Source organism: Pagrus pagrus (genome assembly GCF_965226575.1).
Source record: "Pagrus pagrus genome assembly, chromosome: 20".
NCBI classification, from domain to species: Eukaryota; Metazoa; Chordata; class Actinopteri; order Spariformes; family Sparidae; genus Pagrus; species Pagrus pagrus.
The window spans coordinates 2055113-2068858 of record NC_140207.1 but is presented as its reverse complement, the minus strand read 5'-3'; the positions used below and the strand labels follow the sequence as shown (position 1 = coordinate 2068858).

The following is a 13746-nucleotide window of genomic DNA, read 5'->3' as shown; positions in this document are numbered from 1 at the left end:
GACTGTTCGTAGGTAAATTGTAGAATAACAATTTAATGCTGTTCCACTCTTCCAGTGTAGTATCTTCATATTTCTGACATCACAGTGATCATCACAAACTCTGCTCTGAACATGATTTTAAGTCCTCGTCCTGCAGGACTGAGACCGCGACGCAGGAGACACTATTTGCCGGGTTTCTCGGTTATATTGGCTAAAATCGATTAGCGGAGGTCTATTAGTTGACCAAGATTTTCTTTTATTTGAGGACATTCCTGTGAGTTACATCATCTAAAAGCTCTCCGTTTGGATATTTCAGTCTTTATGTGGCAGGTCTGCTGTGATTACATCCTGAGTAATTGGTTCTGGAGGGCTGAGCCGTCTCTCCCCTCTAACAGCAAGTCAAACACTGTAATTCATCCATCTTTTCCTTGTTATCCGGGAATGATAAACTCAAGGAACACACACACACACACGCACACACACACACACACACACACACACACCTCTATCTTTCATCCGTCGCCCTGTGTTGAGTTATAGACGATGGACGGGATGAGCGGGGGGGAGTCGAGAGGGAATCACCATCACATCGTACATCAACTCAACTACCCCCCCCCCCCCCCCCTCACACACACACACACACACACACACATACACACACACACACACACACACACACACACACAGCTGATGTAACAGGTCAATCATGTTTGATTTGTCTCCAGGGACCGCCCTCTGGCAGCTCTGATTGCTGCTGTTACCTTCACCTCCCCCAGGCGGCCTCGTCTGAGCGTGCACACGACACACATCCACGCGCGCACACACACACACACACACACACACAGATGCACACTTAATTACACACACACACAATCTTGTCACAACACTGATAGCTAAATTACCTGCTTAGGTTGCTCTGTGCTGTCTCTATAGATTGTTCTGTCGTGTGTGTGTGTGTGTGTGTGTGTGTGTGTGTGTGTGTGTGTGTGTGTGTGTGTGTGTGTGTGCGTGTGTGTGTGTGTTACTGTATATGACCATACAGGACCTTGGTGCAGGGTAAAAACATCAAGGCCACCCGGATGGTCACTTTGTTGACAGATAATTGTCAGGCAGACGTCACATTGCCTCCTGCTGCCACAGCTGATGCCTCGCACACACACACACACACACACACACACACACTCAACATGTGTGCACATTTGAGAGTTGGTCCTCTTTATAAATTTGGGAGGTAACATCTTTTTTCGTGTTGCTCATGGGCAACTCGTCAACGCTTCGGGAAAACACATTCTCTCCTCTGATTGGTTGATCCTGGCGACTGTGTCCGCCTGACCAACGCAGCCGTTTTGCTTAGATTGAGCAGATTTTCAGGATAATAAGCATTTCAAGACAATCATGCAAAATACAAGCAAAAATACAACTAATATAGGCACTGAAACTACAGATGAATTTAAACTCTGATCATAAAAATATCTCAAAAACTGAGCTGAGTCTGCAAATAGAGAATCAAGAAACTCCAGAAACCGGCCTCCATCGTTGTGTCCTTCGTTCCTGCTCACTGAAATCTTTCACCGGACACGTTTGAACTCACCGACGATGGAGAGAATGACGACGACGAAGTCGAAGATGTTCCAGCCGACGGTGAAGAAGTAATATCGCAGCGCCACGATCTTGATGAGGCACTCGATGGTGAAGACGATGATGAAGGCCAGGTTGATGTTGTTCAGGATGTACTCCATCTGAGGCGACTGCTCGTCCGTCTCCACCATCATGGTGATCATGTTGAAGAGGATCAGCACCATGATGATGATGTCGAACACCTGCTTCCCCGACAGGTCGAAGAAGAAACCCTGCACCGAGTTCTGGAGGGAGACAAACAGTCTGATTTGTTTCTGTCGTTGATTAATGTTTAAAAAAATATCAGCACCATCTTCAACAGGTGGTCACTGGAGATCACTCAGGTCTGTAACGACTCTAGAAGTGATTGTTTTTGGCCGCTGACGGGCTCAGATTGTTGTATCGTGTCTGTTAACATTATGGGAAGCATCCCAACAGGGTTTACTTCAACCAGACAAGAGTTGGTGATTGTTGGAAGACAAACTTGAGTGAAGTGTGTTTTACGGTGTTAAATTGCTGCTTCTTCAAATGGACTCTGGTGAGAGCGACTGCAGCTCATGTAACTAATGTAGCTGTAAAACATGTTTTTTGTGCGATACGCAGGTGATATTTTAACATTTTCCTGTTTATCTTACTGTTCAATGTTTAAATGTGCTCTATAGATACATTAACATGAGCTGATGATGATGGATTTGATCATATGAAGCTGGTTTGGGCTCAACTCAAAATTGAAGACCTAACCACTGAACAAATTAAACTGAATGTTTTTTGGTTTGGCTCATTGTCGTCTATATGTGTGTGCTGTGCGTTGGTACCGTAGGTCGGGGGATGGGCTTCTGGGGTTTCTTGGAGCCCAGCTTCTTCATGGCGTTGTAGTACTTCTTCTGCTCCTCCGTCATGAAGATGTCCTGTCCTCCTAAGTAAACGAACCCGACAACAACTCTGTTATTTTCACTCAACACGAGCTGCGACACGTCGTCTCACAACCAGTGAAACTCCCGTTCCACTGATTTATTGCTTATGATAAGGATTATGCTAAATTCATAAATAAATAAACAGACTAACAAATAAACAAAGACAGTGTTTTTCTGTATAGTTTTCTTCTGAATGCATTTGTTTCTGCCGTGGTACTCATCTTTCGTTTCTGCTGGTTGAAGTTGTCGATGATGACACCGATGAAGAGATTGAGGGTGAAGAAGGAGCCGAAGATGATGAAGATGACGAAGTACAGGTACATGTAGAGATTGATCTCTTTGATAGGCTGCTCCTCCACCTGACAGCAACACACACACACACGGTTTTATAAAGAAACACACACATTCTGGTAGTTTTTAACAGTATTTCTTTATTATTTAAGGTGTCGCCTCTTTTATTTACTTAAAATCTCACAGTTTTAAATGTCACATTCATCATTTTACTTCATTTGATTTTTTTGAGTTCAGAACTTTTAATTCAAACTTTAGTCTTTAACTCACAGCTCGTGAATCCACCGCTGCGTACATGATGTCCATCCAGCCTTTGAAGGTTGCCTTGGAAACAAAGAAAAACATTTAATTAAATGATCACAACTCTTTTTCTTTATGTATGATAAACAGCGTAATGTGGACATCTACGCTGTGAATCACATGACAGATTTTATTCACGTGAAACAATCTGAGAAGTTATAATCTCGTCCGGTCGACCGGCTCAAACCTCGTCGTCAAAAACTGCTGTTTTCAGCTTCGTCACTGAGCAGATTTAGTGAATCCACCTGATATTTAAAAGCTTTATTTAAGTTAAACATGAGGGAACTTTCTAAAGCATGAAGTTAAAATGTAACCGTCAGTTCGATGGCCAGAAGCTGAAACTTTTTTGGTGTGAAGGGGCTGAAAACTACAGGTCTGAGTCTGCGATGCGTCTGAGATGCGTCCACATACTTTTGGCCGTATGCTGTATGTGCTGTCGTCTTCAGCAACAATCTGTTTTTCAGACCTTTTTCTCTGAAGAAACAATCCTGCAGCTTTCCTCTGACATTATAATCGACAGGAGAGAAACCTGGAGCTCCCGAGTGTCAAGAGCGTTCTGGGTTTCTTGTCACCAGGACGACCTCCTGCACATTTCCTGCACTCGAGCGAATAACCCAACAAAAGGGATCTCGAAGCAACCTTCCTGCTAGAGCAGAAAATAAGTGGAGGGAGAGTCAGAGCGCCATGGAAACGCCGCCGCTGTGGCTTTTTTTTTTTTCTCAATGAAAGTATCAACAAGTCCTTTTATGGACTTCCTTCCTCAGCGGGGAGGAGGCAGAGCAGGTGGAGGGAGGATGCAGATGTGAAGAAACAGTACTTTGGTCTGAGTGGGCGCCTGCTGTCCGTCACTCCGACCTGAAGCCTGCTCGTCACCACGGGTTACCACCTGTTATTATTATGGACTGTCGGATGTGAGCGAGGGGGGGGGGGTGCGCTGTAAAAGATGACGAGCTTGAGCCTGAGTTTATTTTAAAGGATGTGAAGGCGGCTGCAGCACTGAACCGTCTCCACCGACAAGCCAGACGCCGACGAATCGCATCAAAACCTCAACCAGATGTTAAACTGTAGTTCTCAGCCGGATGCTGAAGTAGAGACGGGAGGAGGAAAGATTTCATCGTGGGTCGGGATGAAAATACTCAGAATAACTTGATTCAGGTGATTTTCCATCATCGGGATAATCGTGAATAACTTTTAAAACGCTGTCTAGCTCCTTTACGTAACACAAAGTTCAACAAACAAATCAATCCGCTGTTTGAGCGAATGTTTCTCATTCTGAGGTAAATCTGTAAACATGGACGACGAGTTAGGGCGCAAAGGAAGTGTGTTCGCCATAAAGAAGCGAGGCCACGCCCCTTCCGCTGCACCCCGTCAGACCTTATTTCAGAAAAAAAAGTTTGTCAAGTTGAATTGTGCCGTTATGCCAAGTGCACATGAGATTTCTGTCAATTTATATAATAACTCTGGTCACATCGGCAGCTGCAGTCGTGTGAAAGGAGTTTTAACAGATTACTGACAGAAAGAAAACCCACAGGAGCAGAAGGTTGAGACCCCGTCAGTCCGTGATAAAAGACATCAAGACAAACTTCACAGACTCCATCAGGGTCTCAGGTAAAATGGCCCCATTTCATGTGTAATTTGCAGCATAATATACGTTACATAAGTGTTTAATAAGCGATATAAATATCCAAGAGTTATTAGGGCAGACAGTCTACAAAGTGTCTCCTGAATGCATCAATTAGCTTACATAAGAGAGGTCGGCTACAGTTAGAAACTGGTATTATGATCACGCCTGCAACATTATTTTGTAGGAAAATGTCACCAGCATCAAGCTGACTGACGCCCTCACGGTCCGATGATTCTGATTGGCTGTCGTTCATCAAATCGCTCTGAAAGTGATCCCAACGGCATCGTTCCCCGCTGGCGTTGTGGTCTGGACTGCACCGTCCACCGGAGTTACAAAGATGATGATGATGTGAATGTTTAAGTTTGGAGTCTGTTGACTCTATAATGACGGATTTTCACTCTGATATTTCATTACAGACTTTCTCAAGTTGAAAAATGATCTTTGAAACAGACGAACATCATCAACTCAAACGGGATCAGACAGTTTTCTCTCTCTTCGCTCACTATCACACACATTTTCTCTGAAATAAGGTCCCACGTAGCTTCACCTCACTAACAGTGCGACCAAACCAGGAAGAGGCATTGTTTTCCCCGGTCACTCTCCTCAGGTAATCAGTTTTGCGTGTGGATGCTTTTTTTTTAAGATTCATTTTAAATGTTCGTGTCAGAAACTTGAGCAGTACTGAACTGTGATCCTGTCGGGCTCGGAGCGACGGATCCTGAAGCCGAGCTCGGTCGGCGCTCTCTGCATCATTTCTGCAGCGTGGAGCTATTTCCAGATGCTAATGGAAGGGTTGCCCCCGCCAACTGTTGCCACGCCGACCAGCCAAACACTGAGAGATGCTGAGCGCCTCGTTGCCAAGGCGACCGGACTCTGGCAACTCTCGGTTTCTCATTGGCTGACCGGCAACTTCTCCACTTTGTTTCCAACCTTTCTCTCTCCACTTTATTCTCTCACCGTCTCCTCCTTCTCTCTTCTTCACTGTCTCGTTTTGTCCTTCCATCGCCATCGTCAACCTCTCTCCTTCTATCTCACCCATCTTTTCTTTATCTTTTTATCTTTAACGTCTCACCGTCCATCTTCTCTTCACTTGAATCCCTCTCGCTCCCTCGTTATTATCTCCTTCCATCCCTCCGCCCTCTCTCTCTCCCGCCGCTGCTCTTTCGTTCTTTCACTTTAATTTCTTTCTCCACTTGTACTTTTTCTTCCTCCCTCCCTCCATCTCTCCATTTCCCTCCCACTTGGCTGGAGTCGCTCTAAAAATAAAAGCCTCTCAGACGCTGATTGATTGGAGGCTCTCAGGACTCCCGTGGTGGGCGACAGAGAGCGAGAAAGAAAAGAGAGAGAAAGAGAAACGGAGAAAGGAGGCAAACGAAGGACTGTGAGGAAGGAAGTGGTGAAGAGATGAAGGTGGAGGGCTGCACAGGTTTTGCTCATGCGGAGGGATGGATGGAGGAGAGGCAGGAAAATGAAGTGGAAAACAGGAAGGAAGAAAGATGACATGATGAAGACGGCAGGGTCGTCAGGATATTAAACATGAGTTATCTCACGGCTAATTTTTAATGTAGCTCACAAAATATTCTGTGAAATCTTCCAAAGCAGGTCCAACATTCGGTCTATGCCTTAAAACATAACTCTGCTACGTTATTACTCACAGGCATGCGTTAAGGTTGCCACGGTGATGCAATTTTCCTACCAAATAACAACAGGTGAAATACGAGTTGACTTTTATTTTGAAGGAGGCTGGCCACAGGAAATGCAATTTGTTTAGTGAGTTTAGCGCCTCTAGTGTTCGTCAACAATGTGTCTACAGCTTTGTTTTAGATTTATATACAGTATGTGTATATATATATATACTGTATATACATATTATTTGTCTCCATACATGAACTGTATGTCAGTACATTTCTTGTAAAGCATGACTTTTTTAGAAAACACTTTTGTCTGTATCTCCAGTAACACTTCATGTAGCTTTTATACATGTATATACTTTATAAACACTGAATAATTAATGCTAAAACTGATCTTAATGATGAGTGTGTATGAATTATATATCCACATACATTAAAGGTATTTGTATAGATGCAGATCATAAAGATTGTTATCCGCTGAGTTTTGAGTTAAATTAAACATTCACAATCTACGGAAGCCCTGTCAGTCAAATTGCATCAAATATTCAGAAGATGCCTTCAGGTCTGTGCAGGACGCTGGCTGCTGGAAGAATCCCTCTCAGCTGCGATCAACCAGGTTCATCTGTTGTTTTTTGCCAACCTGCGACTGTGGCAAGGACACGCTCACTAAAAAGAAAAAGACTAAACAGAACAAAAGAAAATAAAAAGGTGAGCGAGACAGAGAGAGAGAGAGAGAGAGAGAGAGAGAGAGAGAGAAGGCGCTGGAAGAGAAAATTAAACATAACACGACAAATGGAGACAAAGAGAGCGAGTGAAAAGTGGAAAAGTCAAAAGTGAGAGCGTTAAAGAACAAGTGTGGGAGGAAAATTAAGGCTAAGACGGCAAATGGACGGAGCGAAAGAAAAGACGAGATCAGGGGAGCGAGGGAGCGAGGGAGAAAAGTCAATCCTCCTACGGTTTGTGGAGGAGACGCTCGGTTTTAATTTGTTTTCAAGTTGTCTTGCAGGAGAGGATTTTTCACTTTGTGCCTGCGTGTCTTCGCTCGCAGCTCTTTGTAAACGCTTCACACGGCTGCTGCGATGACAGATTCACACAACCTTCATCTTCTGCAGCTTTGTTCTGCAATCCAGCTGCAGCCCGGAGGCATCGCCCAGAGGGTTGTCACGTCTTCAGAGACGCGTGAGCAATCAACTTTTGGTAGTTTTGAGAGTCCAGAGAGTTCAGAGACAACATGATGGAGGTGCGTTCAAGAGTTCAACAGCACAGCGTGTTAAGTAATCACATTTGCTTTGTGTTCCCGTCCTGCAGCAAGAAGAGCCCCAGCCCACGCCTCAAATGAAGCACTGGAGGTGATTTTAAGTGCCTAAAAGCCACTTAAGAGGCAGCTAATGTATCATGAATCACCCTGCAGCTAAAACCCCCTCGTCTCTTTTTACTTCCTGACAAACAAAAATGGCCGACAGTGCTCAGATGATCTGAAGGGTTTGGAAAAGATGATGCGACAACTTTTCAACGAGTCCATGAGTATTTGATGATTAATCACAGCAAAGGCGGGACAATTGACGAGGCGTTTCAGGAGCAGTGTTTTCTGTGGGAGAGAGGAGCTACAGACTTTACATGCACAGGAACATAAAAACCACACTGAAGGAAAACACGTCTCCTTTCAGATGCACTGAATTAACCACTAAGTAAACTTCAAACCCACAAACCCTGAGCAGTCTCTCACCACTTGCAGCAGAGCGAGGTACCCGGCCCCCACGTTGTCGAAGTTGACCTTGACTTTGGTCCAGTAGAAGAGCGAGGTGTCGTTGAGCGCCTCGCACTCCGACTTGTTGTTGATGAAGGCGGCCTCGTAGATGTGGCCCGTGCGGTTGACGCAGCGGCCGAACTTGCCGGCGAACAGGTTGACGCCCATGATGCTGAAGATGAGCCAGAAGATGAGACACACCAGCAGCACGTTCATGATGGAGGGAATCGCCCCGATCAGAGCGTTCACGACCACCTGGAGCGACGGAAACAGAGACGCCTTTAGCAGCTGTTTGAACACACACACACACTGACTTCACCATTTACACTCAATTTATGAAAGAAGAAACATTTTATTGACGCTAAACATGTCACATTTTACAAATACACTAAACAGTAACCAGTATAGGCTACTTGTGGTGAAAGTCACCAGACTCCCTTTAAATAATGTGTTATTTAATGAGTTGTTGAGTTAAAAGAAACTTTATAAACTCTGTGAAACTCTGTCTCTGACTAATTCTTCATTATTCAGGCCGTCTTGTAAATTCGGCAAATGTTTCAATGAATTAAATTTAAAACAGCAGAAAATGAATGAATCACAACACAGATCTAATAACATGGTTAAAGGTGCAGTGTGCAGGATTAGTGGTGAGTCCCAGGAGCAGAAATGTGTTTTATTAACAGTTTGTATTTTTGGGGTATTTCAGCTTCCTCCTTCCAATCAACCTGCTACTCCAGCCCTCCTCTTTATACCCACAATGCAGTTCTTCCACCCAGAATCCCATGCTGACTGAGCATCTGGGGCGCCGAGCGCGCAGCATTTGGAAATTGACACGCAAGCTAATCTTATTAGCCAGACAAAGAAGAGAGCAGAGGATCATGGGAGAGTGACAGCTCAGACTTTATTCCCAGCATGCAACACAGGTCCTGAACTTCATGTGACCCAGAGTCAGCGTCCTGCACACCTCGGACCCAACAGGAACCTTTAATGTTAAACTTCTGCCAATCATTTCATCAGATACGTAGAAGCAAACTGCAAAAACACATCGATCACTTATATCAGCAGTGCTGTTAATGTTACTGCTGTGACATGACGAGTAACAATGAACATTTAAGACATTTTGAATTTCACTAAATAAGTCTAATTTTTCTGTGGTGACGAAATGATTCTGTCATCAGAAGACGATTTCACGACTTAGAAAAATTAAGGAAATAAGAAAAAACACGTTCTCTGTGTTTATCAAGAGAAAACGATATATCTTTGTTGAGTTGTCAAAAAACAATGTGTGAAACATTAACATTCAGTTTCAAGTCGTCCTCAGCTTTCAGGTTTCTGATCTCACTTTGGAGCGAACGTGTTTTAAAAGCCAAAATCTTCTGTTTCTCTGGTTTGCCTGAGCTTCCTGCAGGACTCTGACTCTGATACGTTCAGTAATACTGATGGGAAACAGAACCGGATGTTTCCGGACACACAAAGTTCAAATACAGACGTGAGTGAATTCACGCGTCTGTTTTCTGAAAGAGAAAGAAACTCAAAGTCGAACCAATCACAGAGCAGAAAACACTGAGGGGATGAAACACTGTAAAAGATACAAAGGTGATGTGTTTTATACTAAACACACCTGGGAACAAGACATACTGCTCGATTTATATTTGTTATTCCTCACATCACGTAACAACAGTTAACAGTTAAGAAAATATGAATTAATGCTGTTTATTCTTTTCCTCTTCACATCGTTCATTACTTCCTGATATGATAAATCGTCAGGCGTTGTCACGTCCTTCTTATTTATTATATAATTTGTTTTACGGGTTTTAAATTCGAACATCCTCCCTTTGTTTGTTAACTAAGTTTAACTAACTAATCACCAACTATTGTTCGATTTCCATTAATTCATTTATCATCGGGACACTTAAAGAAATCACCGTGGAGAAACTTGGATGATCTATAATAACATAAATGATTGAATCCATCATGACAGCAGCCGTTTGTTTCCCAGGTGTGTTCGTACATTAATACTGACTCTTACCCTCATGCCTTCAAATCTGGAGAGGGCTCTGAGGGGCCGCAGGGCTCGCAGCGTCCGCAGGGACTTGATGGCTGCAAAGTCTGAATAACCCAACGTGTTGGCCACCAAACTGACCAATGAGACCTGGAGGAGAGCGAGAGGAAGAGGAGGGAGGGAAAGGACAGAAACAAGATGGCGACAGGAGTTCAGAGACAGGAGGAAGAAGAGGAGACAGAAGCAGGACAGTTAAATTCTAGTCTAATGAAAGACAGAGCGGGAGAGGACTGATCCACTAAACCGGCCAATCAGAGCTGTGGATGTGAACGAGACAAAGGTGTGTTAGTTTGTGTATCAGCTGTCTGAAGAGTCCTGAGGAGAGGAAGGAGAGATGAACCGTTAAACACAAGTTTGATTGTTGTGAGCAGCAGGTTTGTGGCTCTGCTGCTCCTGAGACCACGACTGTCTCAGACTGAAGACAGACTGTTCACAGGAACCTGACAAAGAAACAGTCGAGTCGGTTAAATGAAATAAAGTTCAACAATAAGACGGATCATCAACTGTAAAATAACCCAGCGCTGTCGTTAATAGTCTGAGATATCACGCCTGATCAAAGCCAGATCTGCAGATCTCTAAACCACCAGCTAAAGCCCCACGAGTACGTCTGACTCTGACGGTCAGTTGGCCGGAGGTCCGGGTCTGGTGGTTCTTACCCTGATACCAGCGAAGCGGGACGCGGCCCGGAGAGGACGGAGCGCCCTGAACGTCCTCAGCACTCGCATGGTGGTGATCTGGTCCACAGGGATGAACTGAGCCAGCAGACCCACCACTGAGATCTACAGGACGTGATCCACACAGTTACTGTGAACATCTACCGACCTCCTGAACAGCAGCAGGTACATCACACGTCCAACGTACACAAGTTATTTAAAGGCGATACACGCTCACATTGAACAGATTATTGAATTATTTTAACAAAATGTTGTTGTTACTCCTTTAATAAATATAATAATCTTCTCTGCCATTCTTCTGTTCAGTGTGCAGCGACTGTCAATGACTGTGTATGACCTGTATGTATTTCATAATAAAAGCCTGTGAAGAAAGTAAAATGGTTTGGTCTTTAAACGAGGGGTGTCACGGTTTTTATTCTAAATAGCTAGCATTAGCCTGCAGCTAGCTTAACGTTAGCCTGCAGCTAGTTTAGCGTTAGCCTGCAGCGTCACTTCCAGACTCTTCTCCTGTGTGATGAAGACGATCAGCTGACTCTGACAGCGTCGGACATGTTGGGTTTATTTTCTTATTCAGAGATCCTATATTGATTTGTTTGTGAAGAGGATTCACTCTGGGTAGATTTGAGAAACTTTGCCACAAACTGAATTTCTACCTTTTGTTGTTTAGTGTTGAATCACTGCAGGCTGGTGGTTTTTGTTGAACTCTGGAATCTGGAGCATTTTTTCAACTTGTCTAACACTAACCTGCAAAAAGCCTCCAGGATACAGTTGAGCTGTTGTTGTAAAACACTCCTATCTTTTGAAAGAAGCTGTTGAATCGAATGGTGGATGTAAAGAATCGTGACATCTCTAATTTTAATGTGAAACATGCAGGGAGTGTTGAGTTGTACTGACAGCAGATAAACACTGAACAAAAGCACAGCGGAGCAGATTATTGGAATTAAAAAGAGAATAAAGGCAACTGTGCTTGTATTAGTCAAAATGTGGAAATGTACATTGTGCTGAACTTATTAAGATAACAGGCAAAAGTACAAATAACTAGCAAATTGAAAGAAGAGCAGATCAGAGAACAGAGAGAGTTCTTAATAAATATGATAAAGAAAAGCTTAGATTAGAAATAAATTAGAAATAAAAGCCCGTCTCTGACAGAAACCTGTTTAAACTTTGCTTCTCTTCATATGAATAAAAGTCGCAGACTGTTCAGACTGGGTTTGTATTTGTTTTTCTGCCCTCTAGTGGCTAAAAACAAAACAAAACACAGCTTTAATCAGCGGATGTGATCTTCGTTTCACCACTTTCTGTCTCTAATAACATCCCGTCTGCTTCTCGTCTCAGATCTGCACAGCGAGACCTCGGTGACTCAACACGTCTCCGTCTTCTCTCTCTTCGGGCCTCGACAGTCAAATAAAGACGTCACAACACGCAGAGTCATTTATGGAGACGGCGAGGCGGAAAACACCCAGAAAACGAGAAGGAGAGTGTGTGTGTGTGTGTGTGTGTGTGTGTGTGTGTGTGTGCAGAGGTTAAAAAGCCATCGCTGATCGTTCGTCCTGAGGCTGTTTGGACTTTTCTCTTTGTCTCCTTCGTCTCTCGCTGCTTTTATTCACGACCTCCATTATTGCAGTGAAGCGAGATTCAGAGCAACACAGAGTCAGCACACATGTCAACATACATCTCACATACTGTGTCCATGTGTCATGTGTAATATTTACATATATGGAGCTTCTGACATGAGGATGACATGAACACAGAGTCTACAAGATATATATTCTGCTTTGGAGGACAGACGGGACGATACTCGCACGTTACAGAGAGCCACAACAAAACATTTCCATATTCATCCCGACTTTGTGGATCATTTATAGAAAAACGTAATAAATATGTGGATGACAATATACGGTATACATTTATTTAAAAGAGTGAACTATTCAGAGCGTTCAGTGGATAAAGAGCCGTCCACACTGATAATAACCGTAACTGTATCGATAACTGAAACGTTCTGTTAACGGTGTCGACGACTGAACGCCAGCTGTGTCGGCAGCAGAGGAAAATGGATTTTGAAGGAGCGAGTTTGAAACGTCGTGAAAATCTTTGTCACGCTTGACTGACTACGTACACAAGATGTGAAGAACAGGGAAACAAAAGAAGAAGAAAACAGACAGTAGGACTGAGAGAGAGTTACCACAACACGTCGATAAGACAAATCAAATATGTTAAAGTGAGACACTACAGGTGAAGACAATGATAACTAATAGACATCGCCAAGAAGAAAAGAAAGAACGTTTTTACAGAGAGGATTTCTGAGACTGTCGACAGCCATAAAACGTCTCCATGTCTTTAGGAATAAAATGTTCTTTACATCAGGCCGAGGATGATCTATGAAGAAACCTTCAGAGTATAGATATGAATAAAACTGGAAGGTTTGGTGGATGTAGGCGCTGCTGAAGTGGAGATCTGATCTCTGAGGACACTCGGCCTTAAAAGATATAGGTCGTAACATTTCACTCATTTTAAGACCAAAACTAAACAATATGACCATGAAATGACTCCAGTTGATCACTTAGACTAAGAGACTTAGACAGAAATCTCAAAACTGACCAGAGCAACGAAAAAACTGATGTTTTCAGCTGAAGTGTCTCCTCAACGCTCGAATAATTATAATTTCTTCACTCAGCTGTCTGGATTATTGTATGTTAACCTTCTTATCTTCATCATCACCATTATAATCATCATCTTCATCACCGTTTCAAAATCCACAGGTTGAAAAAAAACATTATTATCACTGTTATGAAGGTAAACATTATTATTAATAATTCTGTCTTTCATCACTGTTGAATCCTTTGATGGACGATAAAGTCTCCACGTTACTTTATGACAGTGATCAGCTTTATCATCATTAGCTCCAGT

The 13746-nt window shown here is 43.3% G+C and overlaps 1 protein-coding gene across 1 annotated transcript in view; it reads right to left on the bottom strand.

The window, feature by feature from the left end:
• Positions 1-13746, bottom strand: part of LOC311249235 (sodium channel protein type 3 subunit alpha-like) — a 170476-nt gene that overhangs the window by 8045 nt on the left and 148685 nt on the right. The window contains exons 26-31 of the mRNA XM_084340113.1: positions 10133-10255; positions 8083-8358; positions 3072-3125; positions 2728-2869; positions 2412-2512; positions 1571-1841 (exon numbers count right to left, since the gene is read on the bottom strand). Of these exons, the coding sequence (XP_084196239.1) occupies positions 1571-1841; positions 2412-2512; positions 2728-2869; positions 3072-3125; positions 8083-8358; positions 10133-10255 (967 nt within the window). The remainder of the gene's footprint in view (positions 1-1570; positions 1842-2411; positions 2513-2727; positions 2870-3071; positions 3126-8082; positions 8359-10132; positions 10256-13746) is intronic.